General features: G+C 33.1%; 2 protein-coding genes across 3 annotated transcripts; one reads left to right on the top strand and one right to left on the bottom strand.

Annotated features, from left to right (window-relative positions):
• Window positions 1–10,083: 10,083 nt before the first annotated feature.
• On the top strand, window positions 10,084–13,023 carry LOC133673712 (cytochrome P450 711A1-like). 2 transcript variants are annotated; one of them, XM_062094583.1, is made up of 5 exons: window positions 10,084–10,511; window positions 11,084–11,236; window positions 11,392–12,182; window positions 12,359–12,450; window positions 12,545–13,023. In XM_062094583.1, the coding sequence occupies exons 1-5, from the start codon at window positions 10,288–10,290 to the stop codon at window positions 12,872–12,874; spliced, it is 1,590 nt and encodes a 529-aa protein (XP_061950567.1). In that variant the 5' UTR covers window positions 10,084–10,287; the 3' UTR covers window positions 12,875–13,023. The 2 variants fall into 2 exon arrangements, with proteins under 2 accessions (XP_061950567.1, XP_061950566.1); XM_062094582.1 differs by having other exon boundaries at window positions 10,085–10,511; window positions 11,392–12,178; window positions 12,355–12,450.
• A 223-nt stretch (window positions 13,024–13,246) lies between these two features.
• On the bottom strand, window positions 13,247–15,995 carry LOC133673713 (protein IQ-DOMAIN 6-like). The gene is made up of 5 exons (XM_062094584.1): window positions 15,653–15,995; window positions 15,312–15,551; window positions 14,501–14,728; window positions 14,272–14,385; window positions 13,247–14,192 (listed from the first exon to the last, which is right to left on the bottom strand). The coding sequence occupies exons 1-5, from the start codon at window positions 15,719–15,721 to the stop codon at window positions 13,602–13,604; spliced, it is 1,242 nt and encodes a 413-aa protein (XP_061950568.1). The 5' UTR covers window positions 15,722–15,995; the 3' UTR covers window positions 13,247–13,601.
• Window positions 15,996–16,358: the final 363 nt, after the last annotated feature.

Here is a 16,358-nt window from a genome sequence, read left to right as displayed (position 1 = left end):
CTGCAAAGTCTCGTTGCCCCTGTGAATCTGATTCCGAGATTGATTGAGAAGATGGAGGGTGGAATGGAGATCATAGATGTTGTGCTATGCTGAAGCACTTATTAGGGCTCCAATGGTTTTGATAATGGATGCAAGTTTGTGATTTGAAAGCTATTGATATCTAGTTGCTGTTTGTAGTGGCGGCTGTTGTTTGTGCAACGCTATAAGGTTTTGTGTGGCAGGGTTGCTCAATTTGCGTATGATATTTCTGAAGTTGGAATGAAGTTTCACTTAATTACACGTTTGAACTTGGCAAGTGGTTGTACATAAAAAATATCATTAAGTTTTTTATTTGACATATATATTTATTGTTTTTATTTGGATTTTTTTATAATAATTGATATGTTTTTTATTAATGAAGTTTCTTTTAATGTTTCGATAGGTTTTTAAAGTTTAAATGAATTATTTCAGAAAATTTAACGTCAGAATTCAAAACAAAGAATTGAAGAGAAATTTAGTTGAAGATTGAAATAAATCTTGGTTCAAATAAGTGCTTCAAATTTGTCCCAAAAATCAATTCTATTCCAATCCCAGAAAAGATTATCATATGTTTCAAGCCCAAACTTGCCTTATGTTGTGTGCAAACTTCAATCATCAAACACTCAAGGTTTCAATGTCAATCTTAGCCTAAATAATAGGCACATTTTTATCCTTATATGATGCTTAAATTCAGCCCCAAATCAGCCCAAGCACAATCCATGATCTTACATGTCCACACAACAAATAACATTTGATTTATTTTGGGTAATCCATTGATCCAAGAGGGCAAGCACATGGATGGAAAGCTGGAGGGGACATTGTTATATTATTTTGGGTCAGAAAGAAGAAAGAGACAGCTCATAAAAGAGGAAGAAAAACGTACACCAAAGTGTTCTCCAAGCTGGCCTAATTTGATTTTCCAAAACACCTTTCAGTGTTGTGCCCATAACTTTTGACTCAGATGTCCAAATTCTATGTTCCTTACTGATCTAGAAAGCTAACAGACTGGCCTATAAATATGTCTCTAATAGCCATCTCCATAAGAGGCTTCTAAGAGGGCCTAATTGCTGTCCAAAGTTAGCATTATATTTGTGTTAGAATTTTTTCCGAAATTATGTTGTGTTCTTTGTAGATTTCAGTTCTTTAGTTTGTAAGACTTATTATTTTAGTTTGATTCAAGTTATTTCATATTTATTAAAGTGTTCTTATATATAATCATGGTTGGCTAATCTTTTTCTTGGATCCAAATCAAGGATGATGGTGATTGAGGTGAGTTCTCTAAGATATAAATGAATCTTAATGTTTATCTTCTCATTTTCTTCGTGAATGTTTTACTATTGCAAAGAAATTTTAGAAATCATTTAGATAATGTTATAAGAAATTTTAGAAACCATTTAGGTAATGTTATAATCTTGAATTTTTATGCGCAAACCTTAGTTTTGGTATAGAGATTGCATGATTCAATATCTTACTTAATATGAAAGTACTCGTTCATTCTTAAACAATAATCAATCTTCATCTTTTTAAACTTCACTATAATATCTTCCGATTTAATATCACTATCGTTGATATTAGGTTGAGTTATCTTATATATATTGAAGGATTCACCAATACATCACCATTAAAATTGATTTGGAACCAAAACTTACTTTTTCTTGTCATTTAAAATCTATTTACACGTTTTCATCTTTGAAAACAAATCCATTAATTATTTTCAACCAATTTATTGTTAATTTAATTTCTCTTGAGTTTTTTTTTTTTGTTACCTAGCTTAATTTCCAAATCTAGCTCTATGTGGATATGACCTCGATCTTACCGAGTTAATTGTTACATCGCACACTCATGCACTTGCAAGTTAAAACAAGTCAATCATAAAAAGAGGGCAAGCACATGGATAGAAAGCTGGAGGGGGCATTGTTACATTATTTTGGGTCAGAAAGAAGAAAGAGACAGCTCATAAAGGAGGAAAAAAAACGTGCACCAAAGTGTTCTCCAAGCTGGCCTGATTTGATTTTTCAGAACACCTTTCGGTATTGTACCCATAACGTTTTGACTCAGATCAAAAGTCTGTTAGCTTTCCAGATCAGTAAAAAACAGAGAATTTGAACATCTGAGTCAAAAGTTATGGGCACAACACCTAAAGGTGTTCTGAAAAATCAAATCAGGCCACCTTGGAGAACACTTTGGTGCACCTTTTTCTTCCTCTTTTATGAGCCATCTTTTCTTCTTTTTGACTCAAAATAATGTAACAATGTCCCCTCCAGCTTTCAATCCATGTACTTGCCCTCTTGGATGAATGGATTACCCAAAATAAATCAAATGTTATTTGTTGTATGGACATGTAAAATCATGGATTGTGCTTGGGCTGATTTGGAGGTTGATTTGGGACTGAATTTAAGCATCATATAATGATACAAATGTACCTATTATTTGGGCTAAGATTGATATTGAAACCTTGAGTGTTTGATGGTTGAAGTTTGCACACAACATAAGGCAAGTTTGAGCTTGAAATAGATCATATAATAATCTTTTCTAGAATTGGAATAGAATTGATTTTTGATGCAAATTTGAAATAAAAAGAATAATAATAACCATAATTAGGCTCGACTCATCACACTTGAAGGACCTATCATGCAAACATTGGTATCTTCAACTTAGTGTATACACAATAGTGAATAAAGAAAAATAAACACACTCACATTCTCTAAATTAAATATCCATACAAAATTTCAAATTCAATAGTATTTATCATGCAATCAACATAATTGATTCACGTGAAAACTTAACTTGTAATCTTCCCTTCCCATAACTACAAACAAGGTAGCAAACTATATATATATATATATATATCCTTTTTGGAGATATTATTTATTCTATCTTTAAGTAGTCACTTTCTTTTTGACGCGAACACAAATATTTGTGATGAATGCACCCAGTTTCTTATAAAGTCACAAACTTAAAGTGCTTTTGCATACTCATATTTCAAGCTCCCGTTTGACGTAAAGATAAACTTTTGTAATGAATACCCCTAGTTACCGAGCAACTCAAAACATTGATGTAGAAAGAACTTTATACACATTTATTTATTTAATTGTCTAATAATTATTATTCTATTTACTTAAACCATGTTTAGGACTAGATCAAAAGGGATGATCACAAGTAAAGCATCACACTCGTCTTTTATGCATAATAACACAACTCACACAACTTTTACAAGGAAAGATGTACTTCAATAATCTTAAAGAAAAAAAGTATGCTATATCTTGCTTTATAAGATATTATCTATCCCAAATTAAATCATGCAATGTTCAACACAATAATGAATCCAAAAATGTAATGTTGATCCTAAACAAGTCTCACTCACATACGAAAGCAAGTTTTTTTTAAAAAAAAAAAACATCAATATGCATATGTCAAGCATGAAGGTTGAAATTTTTATAAAATAGCCTAACATTGGCCAAATCATATCGAAAATACATTTTTTTGGAAATTTTTATATATTAGAAATTTGTTTTGAAAATATGATCAAAATAGAGGTTAAAATCGATTGATGATAGTTGCTACCTCTTTACATTACTTACGGTACAAAGACAAGAAAAAATTTATTTTTCTTTGACTTTGTATAATAAGTTTGTAAACAAAATAAAAGAATTAATGCTTAAACAAAAATGCAATTTAAAAGAAATTTGCAATCAGATTGGCGGGCTTTACTTGAAATCATTTGAAAGAAAATTTGTCATTGAATTGATGAGCTTCATTTTGAAATAAAAATGTCTTTTGAAAGAAAATTTCCCATTGGATTTGGTTTGAAATATAAAAAAACCACTACAAAAAGAAAATTTTTCATCGAATTGATGGACTTTGTCTAAAATAAAAGTGTCATTTGATTAATGAGTTTCATTTTAAAATAAAAATGTTATTAGATTAATAGGCTTTGATTGAATGAAAAATTGTCATTAGATTGATGAGTTTTGTCTGAAATAAAAGTGTCATTAGATTTATTAGCTTCTCTTTGAAATAAGAATGTCAATGGATCAATGAGTTTTGATTGAAAGAATAGTGCAATTGGATTATTGAGTTTCATTTTGAAATAAAAATGTCATAGGATTAATAGGGTTTGTTTGAGAGAAAAGTTTTACCACGTCAATGGGCTTCACTTGGAAATATATATATATATATATATATATATATATATATATATATATATAAAAAGGAGATTTGAAAGAAAATTTGTCATTTGGTGTGTTTTATTTGAAATAAAATTTTCATTGAATTAATGGGTTTTGCTTTGAAATAAATAAAAAAATCATTATTGTAGAGCTTGGTTTGACTTACATGGCCACATGATTTGGTGAAAATGTCCAAATTGCATAGCTTAACTTGCTCTTGTGATTTTCCTCTTGTTTTTTTTTTCTTTTTAATATCAATCTTGTACTAACAAGCTATTCTGATCTTATGTAAAAAAAAAAATTCTTGAAACTAATGGGAAAACACAAATTGTAGAAAGCTCAATATTTCCTCTAGTTTTGTCTTCTCATTTTACCCACTTTTGATTATTAGATGGACATGTTCCATCCATCATCTTAGCCCATATTGGTATCATCATCTCCAAGTTTAATCTAGGGTACTTGTTCTTTATTGCTTATTTTTCATCACCATCATGATAAAGTTGTTTCCTTTACCACTTAAAGTTTATGATGAAGTTCTTCATGTCGTTATTTGACTATTGTCATTGCAACATGTTTCTTCAAATAGAATTGCCCCCGACTAATCTAGATCTTATCATCTTTCCAACGATTGCCAAAAGCATGTATGTACCATCATAATCATCATAAAACTTTGCAAACCCAGTCAATGAGAATTCTTCTTTTTTTCTTTCAAGAAATCATCTTTTATGTTTCAGGAGTAGGCCATAAACTTTAATGATTACATTCATATTTATGTCTTAAGATTGAAATGAAAGCATTGAGTTATAAATTTGAAAATATTTAATCAAATGGACATTTATTTCTTTGTTTGTAAACCCTAAACATGTCATTCAAATACTATGAGACAATTTTATATTTTTTTGCTAGGTATATAAAGAAATGGGTGTTGGTTGAGATTATGAAAAAAATGGTTATCCAAAAAATTTGGCTATGTTTTGAAATATGAATAGCTCAAATTGATTCTTTAGTAATAAATTAAGGGTTATTTTATAAAAAAGAGTTGGTTTTAAAGAGATTTTTTTTTCTTATCAAAAGGTATTTTGCTTCACGTTGTATTGATCTTGCCTATTTATTGGTGAAAACTAATGATTTAATTTCATAAGAATGATATGCAACACATAAACAATTCATGATTTTGCTTAATTCATGATTTTGCTTGAAAAACATTTTTCTTCTTTTTGGAGGCTAAAACTTATCAACAAAATCAAATTATTATTTTTTTTTATCATAAAGGGCTTTTATAAGCATGTAATGTAGGTTGAGACTTGTGTTTGTAAAAGAATAAGATATCTATAAGGCTCAAAAGGTGTTTAAGAGTTCAAAGATATAAGATCACTAATTATATATGGAGATCTTATAAGTTTGTCACATTGATTTGGTCATATTAATGATTAATCTCATTACGATCTTAATTTTTCAAATTATACCTTGTGTTTTATTATTGATGTTGTCTTTAATTTTCCAAAGTTATTTGAAAGCTAGACCTGGTTGGAGTCACCTTTAAGTTAATACCAAAATATTTCAAAAAGATGTTAGCCAAATATTATCACTTCTTTATTTTAGAGTCATCTAACTCTATAGACCAACTAAGAGCAAGTCTAATCAAACTTACACCAGAATAATTGATCAAAAGTTTCTCATTATGAATAACTTCAACCATTTTACTGTAATTTAAGATGGGTATCTGGACATTACTCTTATATACTTGACAAGCTCGAGAACTTAATTTTTTTTTTTAAAAAAAAAACAACATTTGGCACATGGCTTAATTTTCATTAATTTAGTGTCATTCAACCTTATAGACCAGTTAAGAGCAGGTCCAACTAGACTTGCATATAAATAATTGATCAAAAGTTTCTCATCATTAATAAATTCAGCCATTTTACTATAGTACTCTTTGAGATGGGTCTCTGGATATTGAGCTCTTGTATACTTAACAAACTCGAGAACTTTAAATTTTCTAGAAATGCCAACCTTTGGCACATGGCATATTTCATTGGCCTCGCGTTCCTTTATGGTTATAATGAGTACACCATTTTCTCTTGAAATGATAATCAACTATGTTGAATTAACTTGTCAATTTGCTTCCTGAAACCTTGATAGTGGTCAATAAAATGACCAATAGCTTCTGCATGGTACTCATACTTAACACTATTGTTATACCATTTAAGAAAATGTGGTTGAACGAGTTTGAGCGATTGAGGATATATCTGGTGCATATTCACAAGATGTTGATAAATGTTAATGAGGGAAACTGGAAAAGAAGATGGTTCATAGCTGTTCTTTTTATGGTTTAGAATTTCTATGTTTTAAAAAGCATGATATCTAGGTTGAAAAAAGGGTAGAGGTGCTTAAGGTACTTGGTTTTTAGAAGGGAAAACAACATATTGTGGGAAAATTAAGCTTTCAAAATACAACTTGTATTTCTTTTCCCATTTTTTTTATAAGAACTCAAAACTAACTTTTGTATATACAAATATTCATAAAAATAAAGAAAATGATCGATTAGGTGAAGTAATGATAACATAGGGAAACATCATATTCTAGATGGGTAGGTTAACTAACTAAATCAGTTTCTAATGGTCTCCCATTGTTTAGTTAACAATCTTAATGAACTGAATTGAGGCTGTAAAAAGTATAGACTGGGACAATATCACATTGCATACTCATCACAACCAAGTAGACTATCCATAAGATTTTGGTTGTTTAATGAGTGTTTCTCAGGTCAAAGACCACATCACTACTTCCTCATCCTAACCTCAAGCAATGTTTGTACAATATATAAGTGTTGAGTTGTATGTGCATTAGCACAACTCCATATCCAATCTAAACAAACCAATTTAAAGGAACAATGCATTAAATTTAAGCATACAAGAAACAATTATAAAAAATTAAAATAAACATGAAACGATACCAAACAATAACCACACATTAATCAGTTTAGGTAAACATACATTCAAAGCATATATTAAAGCTCATCAAGCACATTATCATTAGAAAATAAACCTTAGCCCTTAATAAGATCTCGGGGGATTCATCATTTTGTTGCAAGGGACATCAAGGCAAACTAAATGTGAAAAAGGGTAAATGTAGAAACATGAGTCGTCACCTAATTTTATAGTAACTAGAAACCCTAACTGATCTTTCAAAGATTTTGGATAAAGGATATAACTTAAGACAGTGATTTAGGATTTGAGCATGGTGACAAAGCCTAATCCTTATTTTTTTAATACTAATATTGGATTCAAAAGGATAGTGTACCAATGATAGGCATTATCATATTCAAGATTACATGACAGAAATCGGCTTGAAGACCACCACTCCTACTTTGTGGGCCTATATAGGATTATATCAATCCAGCCAAATTCGCTCGCCACATCAAAGAAAATATTCTCAAAACAAGAACACTAGAATAAATTCAACGCACACATCAATACGAGCATAATAAATAAAATTCAAATAACAAAATAATATTTACAATAAATAAATGTTATGTTTTAAAAATATTTACATTTATCAACAAATAACGTTGCCACCAAAAGTGACTCTGCTCTTTAAAGGTGAATGACTATATAACTGGAATAATAGCTCTAAAAAGCACTGTTAAGGGCACCCTCAAACCCACTAGTCTATATTCACATAAGAAAGAAGAAATACCTTTATTATTTATTTTAAAGTAAAATGATGAAAATCATATTAAAAGGATCAATATATTAATTGACCCTATTATCTACTATGCAACACCGAAAGACAAGGCTTGGCATTAAACCATATCATCCTAGGTTGATTAACGGATAACAAAAATAATTAACATAGAAAAACAAATTTAAATTTGCACTTTAAAAAAGGATCATGTATTAATGGGTTCCATTACCTACTAAGAAACATTCAAAGGATAAGGCCTAACATCAAACACATACAATCCTGAGTTGCTTAATTAATAATAGAAACAATTAATAAAATCAGGCTTAAATAACATATCTTAAAAAAAAAATTCATACATTCATTGATGTTATTACCTGTAAAAAACATTTGAAGGATAGTGTTCAACGTCAGATACATGCTATCTTGGGTTGCCCAACGAGTAATAGAAACATTTAATAAAATGAGTTTAAATTCATATCTTAAAAAACAAAAGATCATACATCAATTGGTTCTATTACCCGATACACAACATCCAAATGACATGGCCCAACATCTCACACATCCCATCCTGAGAATCTTGAAATAATAGAAACAATTAACATATAAAAACAAGCTTAAAATCATATCTTCAATTGGATCATCTATTAAATGGTTATTAAATGGTTATATTACCTAATAACCAACATCCAAGGGGTAGGGGCCACTATTGGACACGTACCATCCTAGGTTACCTAATGGGTAGTAGAAACAATTAACACATGAAATCATAAATGATTTATTTTTTTTGTTAGCCATTATCCTCAAAACAAATACAAACAACTTTTTTTTTTTTTTCAAATCAAACTTTTTTCAACATTTAATAACAAAAACTCATAATTAATGAACAAACATTGACATAAACAAACACACATAAGAGCTTTAATAAATAATTTGATTTCACTAAAATATAACAATTTGAAAACAACCCACACACATAAAATAACAATTAAAAACAATATCAACACACAAATTTCACATTCAGACCAAGCCATTACACATCAGATAAACTTGTTACAATTTGATCCTCCCAAACCCGTCATAGGTTATTGATTTCAACATTATTCTACCATAAATAAATTTTCTAGTGGCATTAAACCCCAGGGGTTGCCACACAATGAAGTGGATCTCAACACTTCAAATATCACAATCATTTACAATAATATGCAATCAATCTCAAAATCATCTCAAACAACCAAAAATAATTTATCACAATGTTCAAAATTATGTTGAAAATTGTCCAAAATTCATATGGGGTTTAAAAGTTACCTTTTAAAGTGGTTGAGGTTGATTGGAGTTTATTGGAATTGTTTTGACAAAGATGTCGCATGTCTAAGACACTATAGCGTGTTGAGAAGGTTGTTGGCATGTGGATTCATGCTCTAAAAAAGCTCGAGACACGTGAATGGTTGGGATGGACATGCCTCTGCTTACTAGCTCATTCTCATGTATTGGCGATGAGATCCACCGTTGCCTGGAATGGGAGATTTGTTGTCTGAAAAACTTTCAGTATTCTTTCAATTCTTTTATTTATCTCTCTCAATTTTCTCTCTATTATTTTTATAAATGGTTATTGTTACTGCTATTTTGGTGTTGTGGGGTTGATGACAATGGTTGTCACTATTGCTGATAGGTGCTATCCTAAACTTTTTTCTTTGTTTTTTTTAAATTATTTTTAGAAAAAATTTCTGATTTTTTAAAATTCATTATGAAATATCTGAAAATTAGTTGAATTAGTTGAAAATAGTTTTTGGGATTTTCTTGTATTTTTATCTTTAAAAAAAATATAATAGGAAAATGGGTCAAGTCGAGTTATGATAATACATACAGATTATATTGTATATTATATAGTGGAATATCATGCTTGTCTCAATTTTTTCCACCACAGCGAAAAATAGAGTCACCATGTAGTAAAAAAAATTTATCAGAGATATAAAATAATAATTGTGATTATTCACAAGACAAAGGCAAAATAGGAATAATCCAGATATCCTTGTCACTTGATCCTACTTCCTATGCCAGCCAGCCAACCATACGAAATGTATTTTGTGTCTATTTGCCTTCTCAATATTAAATCATCAACCCTTGAATAGACCATGTGAAAAAGTTGAGGGGATCGATTATCTCACACACACTAAAAAAGTATATAAACAAGTCTTGAGAAATAATGTACAGGGTAGGGGCATCAAAGACAGAGTCACCGGTATAATGATTCAGAAAACCGACAAAGACATAGTGCCCAAAAAGATGCTTAGAGAGAGAACCACTTGTTCTCCATTCCCCACCTTTTTGGTAGGGCTATAAACATGGCTCTCCCCTTTCTTCTAATCTCTGAAACGAGAGCATCAGCTTAGAGTGCTTTAATACTCTCCAAAGGACGATGAGTACGGATTTACAGGTATTGTTCACACCCATGTTCACACCTTTATGTACAGTGTTGGCTATGCTATTAGGCCTATTGGGTTACTTGTATGGGCCCTACTGGGGTGTTAGGAAGGTACCAGGCCCGCCTGTGATCCCCTTGTTGGGTCACCTTCCCTTGATGGCAAAGCATGGCCCTGATGTGTTCACACTCCTTGCAAAGCTTTATGGCCCCATTTTCAGGTCAGCTTACTGCTTTTAATCTTCAAATTTCCTGCCATGTTAAAGCTGGTGAAAGTTCTTGAACGTTTAGCTTTTGCTTCATTCTCTGTGATTTCGACTTTGAGCTTGTTTAAAGGATTAATTTAAAGTCCAATTTTGCTTCTCTTTTTTTGTGGGTTTCTTAGTAAAATGAGTTGTGATATTACGGTCTCTGGAAAGACATTTTGTGACAGGTTAGATATATTTTATACTCTTCTAACTTCGTAATTGGAGAAAAAAGAAAGGTTGATGGAAGTCGAGAGATTAATGTCTAGCTGCGCTTGAATATGAATAGAAGATGAAACAATGACCACTTGGTCAGGAAAACAGAACAAAATTTTAGCATTTTGTAACTTGTATTGTGCACTCTTGTATCATACAAGTGTAGCTTGTGGATTTGCATCTGATATTGTAAATGTCAAATGTAATATCTACATAACGGCTATTGTTTTGCTAGAGCCCTTTGGTTAAAATGGTGAAACGCTGAAACTCGGTTAGGCTACTGACAAATTTGGAATTGAAAGCAGACTAAATTTTAGGCTGGTGTGGAGCAGGTTTCATATGGGGAGACAGCCACTGATCATAGTAGCTGACCCAGAGCTTTGTAGAGAAATTGGAATAAAGAAGTTCAAAGACATCCCAAATAGAAGTATACCCTCTCCCATCTCAGCTTCACCTCTTCATCAGAAAGGTCTCTTCTTCACCAGGTAATTTGTAACATGACTACAGGAACAAGCGTGCTTCTCTTGTATATATCTTTTCATTCATTTACTTTCACCAAGGCTTCACCCAAAATGGTATACAGGTAAAAGCAGATTATGAGCGGATTTTCAAAAGTTTCTGGTGAAATTTGAACTTGCAGGGATGCAATATGGTCAAACATGAGAAACTCAATACTGTCAGTCTACCAGCCATCACACTTGGCCAGCCTAGTGCCCACCATGCAATCATTCATTGAGTCTGCAACTGAGAATTTCCAATCTCTTAAAGAAGAAGAAATCACTTTCTCCAACCTCTCCCTCAAATTGGCCACAGATGTAATAGGACAAGCTGCATTCGGTGTTGACTTTGGCCTCTCCAAACCACAATCAACCAGTGATTCAGTCAACAGTTTCCATAGCCAAGGAAAAGACAACACTGATGTCTCAGAGTTCATTAAACAACATATCTACTCAACAACACAACTTAAGATGGACTTATCAGGTTCCTTTTCTATTATTCTTGGTCTACTTGTCCCAATACTGCAGGAGCCCTTTAGGCAGATCCTCAAGCGAATTCCTGGCACTATGGACTGGAAAGTTGATAGGACTAATAAGAATATAAGTGGCCGGCTTGAGGAGATTGTTAGAAAGAAAATGGAAGAGAAAAATAAGGGTTCAAAGGACTTCTTGTCACTCATATTACGGGCAAGGGAATCAGAGACTCTGTCGAAGAATGCTTTCACTCCGGACTATATCAGTGCAGTTACTTATGAGCATCTGCTTGCAGGATCAGCTACAACAGCATTCACATTATCTTCAGTTGTTTATTTAATTGCTCAACATCCAGAAGTCGAGAAGAAACTGCTTGCTGAAATTGATGGGTTTGGTCCACATGAGCAGATGCCAACAGCTCAAGATCTTCAAAACGAATTCCCCTACCTTGATCAGGCAAGTCTTCAAGTTCACTTCGAGTTTTCTATCGGTCAATGATGCCGAGTTGTTATTTTCTCCAATTTATCTGACCTACAATGATGTCCATTTGATTGCAAATTTGATCTCCATGTTTCATGGTGTGTGTTATCGAACTGTGGAGTTCCATTTTTTGATTTATGGTTTAATTGCAGGTAGTTAAAGAGGCAATGAGGTTTTACGTTGTCTCTCCATTAATTGCAAGAGAAACATCGAAAGAAGTAGAGATAGGAGGTTATCTTCTCCCAAAGGTATAATTGATCATGTACCTATAACTAGTACACCTACTATTTTAGATGCATCACTTCTTTCTTTTTCTTTTTCTTTTTCTTTTTTGACGAGCAGGGTACATGGATCTGGTTAGCACCTGGAGTTCTAGCAAAAGATCCCAAGAATTTCCCAGAGCCAGACAAGTTCAAGCCGGAGAGGTTTGATCCAAATTGTGAAGAAGAGAAACGAAGGCATCCTTATGCTCTCATACCCTTTGGACTTGGACCTAGAGCTTGTATTGGCCAGAAATTTTCCATACAAGAAATCAAGCTCTCACTGATACATTTATACCGGAAATATTTATTTCGACATTCCCCTCACATGGAGAAACCTCTTGAACTTGAATTTGGCATAGTTCTAAACTTCAGGCATGGCGTAAAGCTTAGAATTGTAAAACGAACTTGAAGATTGTTATGCTGGGTTGTAACATCTTTGTTTCGATAAATCTCCTAGAAAGATCTCCTATCACCTAGAAATATCTCCTGTACGAAGAATTATCATGGAAAGAGCTTGCTTTCAAATAAATATTAAAAAAACATATTCATGTTGATAAATCTACTAAAAAGATGATCGGTACAAAGAATTTATCCAGCACTAACATGGATAGGACTTGCTTTCAGAGCAACTAAATTTTTATCCAAAGCATATTCTGAGATGCAATGATCTGTGGCCATGATTTAGTAGTAACAGATTGGTTCCAAGCTAAATCTCACTTCTTGACAGAGAAAACACGCCACAATACTAATGTGATTTCACGATATTTGGTGCTGGCACAGATGTCCTAGAACAATTCAGGTCCTGCAAAAATCCATTTATCTGTCAAAATTTGGTATGAGTTGGAGGCTACTGGTGAAGATCACATGCACAACCAAAATTAACTATTTTACAGAATGGATAACCCTCAAAACACTAGTAACTCACCAAGCTGTCTTAGCTACAGCTTGCCAGTAAATGATTGCAGACATGCTTCTAAATTAATACACATATCTCAACAACGGAGTACAACAAGTTGTTGAAACTTCTTAATCAACCCATGTAATCATACAAATGATCCATTCCTCTTAGTTATTTCGTCGAGTTCTTATCAAATCTTGTTGGCAAGCAAAGTGGCTTAGATAAATTAACTGACAGATCAGAACCAGCACTGTTTTTCGAATCTCCATTTGAGAATGCTCGACTTTTTGAGAAACTGAAACTCATCCATAGACTGCCTTCGGATCCTATGGGATAAATGACCGGATGTTTTTTGCTTTGCCTTGGTTGACTCGGTCAGGTTCATGTAATTTGGCCTACTGTTACCACTCTCCTCTGTTTTATCAGAGGCCAAGCCAGTGTTTCCTGATATTGGTGTTGTAGATGTACAAATTGATGAAGAAGCTGAACTCTCATCAAAGCGGAATTCAGAACTTGGACTGGAAGATGAGCGAGTAAAATGCCCAATTGGAGGCCTAGCTGAAATTCTAGTAGTTACATTGTTCTTTCTGACTTGCACTAAACTTTGTTCAGAGGATTTTGAATGTATGTTCACATCTACACAAGACTTCGGTGGAGTCACCGAGGGATCAGTGTGGGATTGCTCCATCAATCTAGACTCCCATGGCTTGGCTGCCATCCAGCGTTCAAGCCAACTCCATCCCCAGCTATTCTTATCAAACTCCTGATTCTTGAATGAGTATACTGAGCTATTGGTTCGAGTATTTGAGCTGGGGTTTGATCTCCATTGCTGAAAAAATAAATTAGTTAGGGAACATGGTTAGCATATGTGAAAAAGTAAGGCACTAGAACATATGATAGCAGAATACTTTTTGAGCATGGGAGTATGCAATTGCTCTTTCTCTCTTGAAGGCTCCTTCTTGCCTCATTTGCAGTTTTGACTTCACATCTTCCAATGTCCCCTTGCCATCGCACCACCCTTCCTGAAATCGAATCAAACTCCTTAGAGCATTGCAGAAGAGTTGAAATAGCTAGCTAATGCTAAGGACTATGAAAATGGATCATTAGCACGTATCTATTTAGTGATTTTTATGATACCTCAGCATGTTTCAAGAGATCAGCCTTGCTATGTCGTTCATTTAGCATATTCTGCACTGCCTGCCCTTCTATGGACATTCGCACAGGATGAGCCCTGACTCGAGCTTGAACTCGAACAAGAGCCTGCATGAACCTAAGCATCACAGCAGCCTGCTTTCTCACTTGTCGACCTCGAACTATAGCTTGGAGTCTCACCACCGCTTTCAAAGCCCTCAGAGCCCTTCTTGCCTAACCAATCACTCACTTGTTCAACAACCATTGTCAATTGGCTTGCCAAGTATTATGTTCAAAGTTTTTGCTTTAAATCTGGAAATTCGTCTCTTATAGTACCTGTTTTCTTTGTTCGATTAGTGTTTCATTTGCTCACTTAAGATTCAGTAAGATTGCAAAGAAAGAGTCAATGATCATAAGAAAAAAAGTTTAGCTTTTTTCGCACTGTTTAGTGGTTACGCATTAACACAGACTTTGTGTGCATTTAACTCAGATGTGTGGTGTCTTCAATTTTTGTCAATTTCAAAGCTTGAAGAAAGTTCATATTCTGTCCTTGGATAGAAAAAGCAAAAATCCAAATCAAACATTCAAACTCTCTTTCCTGCCATTTTCTCAGCAATCAAACAGTAAGGTATATTCAAAAGGTTCCATTTTCTTCCTCCTTGAAAGAGGGAGAAAGTTCCTAATTTTCCACAAAACAGTAAATGCCAAACCCAATTCATAAAATAAAAAACATTCAACTTTCCCTCCCTCCTCCTCCATTTTCTCAGCAAACAAACAGTTAAAAGAGATCCAAGACCAAAAAGGGAAACCCATTTACCAAGAATCCACGGAAAGCAGTTTGAATCCTGATAGCAGCCCACTCTTGCCTGACAACCCTAAAACCCTTAGGAGGAGCTCTAACCACAGTAGCCATTGCGGTAGTAAATGGATCAGTTAATGGTGAAGAACCTGATGCCTCTGACGCTGCTCTATGTTTCCCTTTAAAATCCTTCCATGAAGACCCCAAGTCACCAGATGAGCTCCTCCATAGCTTCCATTTCTTGCTCTTGCCATTTACCTTCTCGTACAGAAAAAAAAATAAATCATTAACATCACTATTACTACATTAAAGAACAAATGGGTTGGATTTGTTTGGTTAATGAGTGTGGTTTAGCTTACATGGTCTTGATCTTTATCAGACATTTTAAAACCTATAAGGGATTTCACCCATTTTCCTGATGCACCCATCACTAAAACTTTCTTGCTCAAGCAGAGCAATTAAACTCTTACAACTTGAAAGATGCAAACTTTAAGAATGTTGCAATAATGTAGCTTGAGATAGCATTAGAGCTGCAAAAAGTAGAAATTTTTCGAAGAAACCGAGCTTGGAAAATAGCCAAAGAAAGCAAGAGAGGGAGAGAGCTTACATGGACTTGAGAGGGGGAGGGGGAGGGGGAGCGGGAGACGTAGGTTTTGATGGTGGGTTAGTGGGTTTTTCTTTGTGGTGCGCAGATACATGTTCCAATGTGCCCGTTTGATATTTGAAATTCAAACAAACAAAGAGACAAAAACGACTCGTCCCCCTCGATTTCTTAACGGAGGAAGAGCGTGTATTATGTGATTGTTTTTGTGTTATAAGTTTTTAAATTGTGTTTTAAATTAATTTTTATTTTAAAAAATATTAAGTTGATATATTTTAAAAAATTAGGTTATTTTTTATATATTAAAGTTATAAATAAAAAAATTTGAAAAATATTATTTTAATATATTTTAATTAAAAAACACCCTATATCATAATACTTAAAAAACACTTTTTTATTTTTTTAATTTTATGTTTTATACCACATGAAAAATAAACCTTTTTTTTTTTGTTTTGTTAAAACAC

This window comes from Populus nigra, chromosome 15, assembly GCF_951802175.1.
Source record: "Populus nigra chromosome 15, ddPopNigr1.1, whole genome shotgun sequence".
Lineage (NCBI taxonomy): Eukaryota > Viridiplantae > Streptophyta > Magnoliopsida > Malpighiales > Salicaceae > Populus > Populus nigra.
The sequence above is the reverse complement of the archived record's forward strand: the minus strand, read 5'-3'. Positions and strand labels throughout refer to the sequence as shown.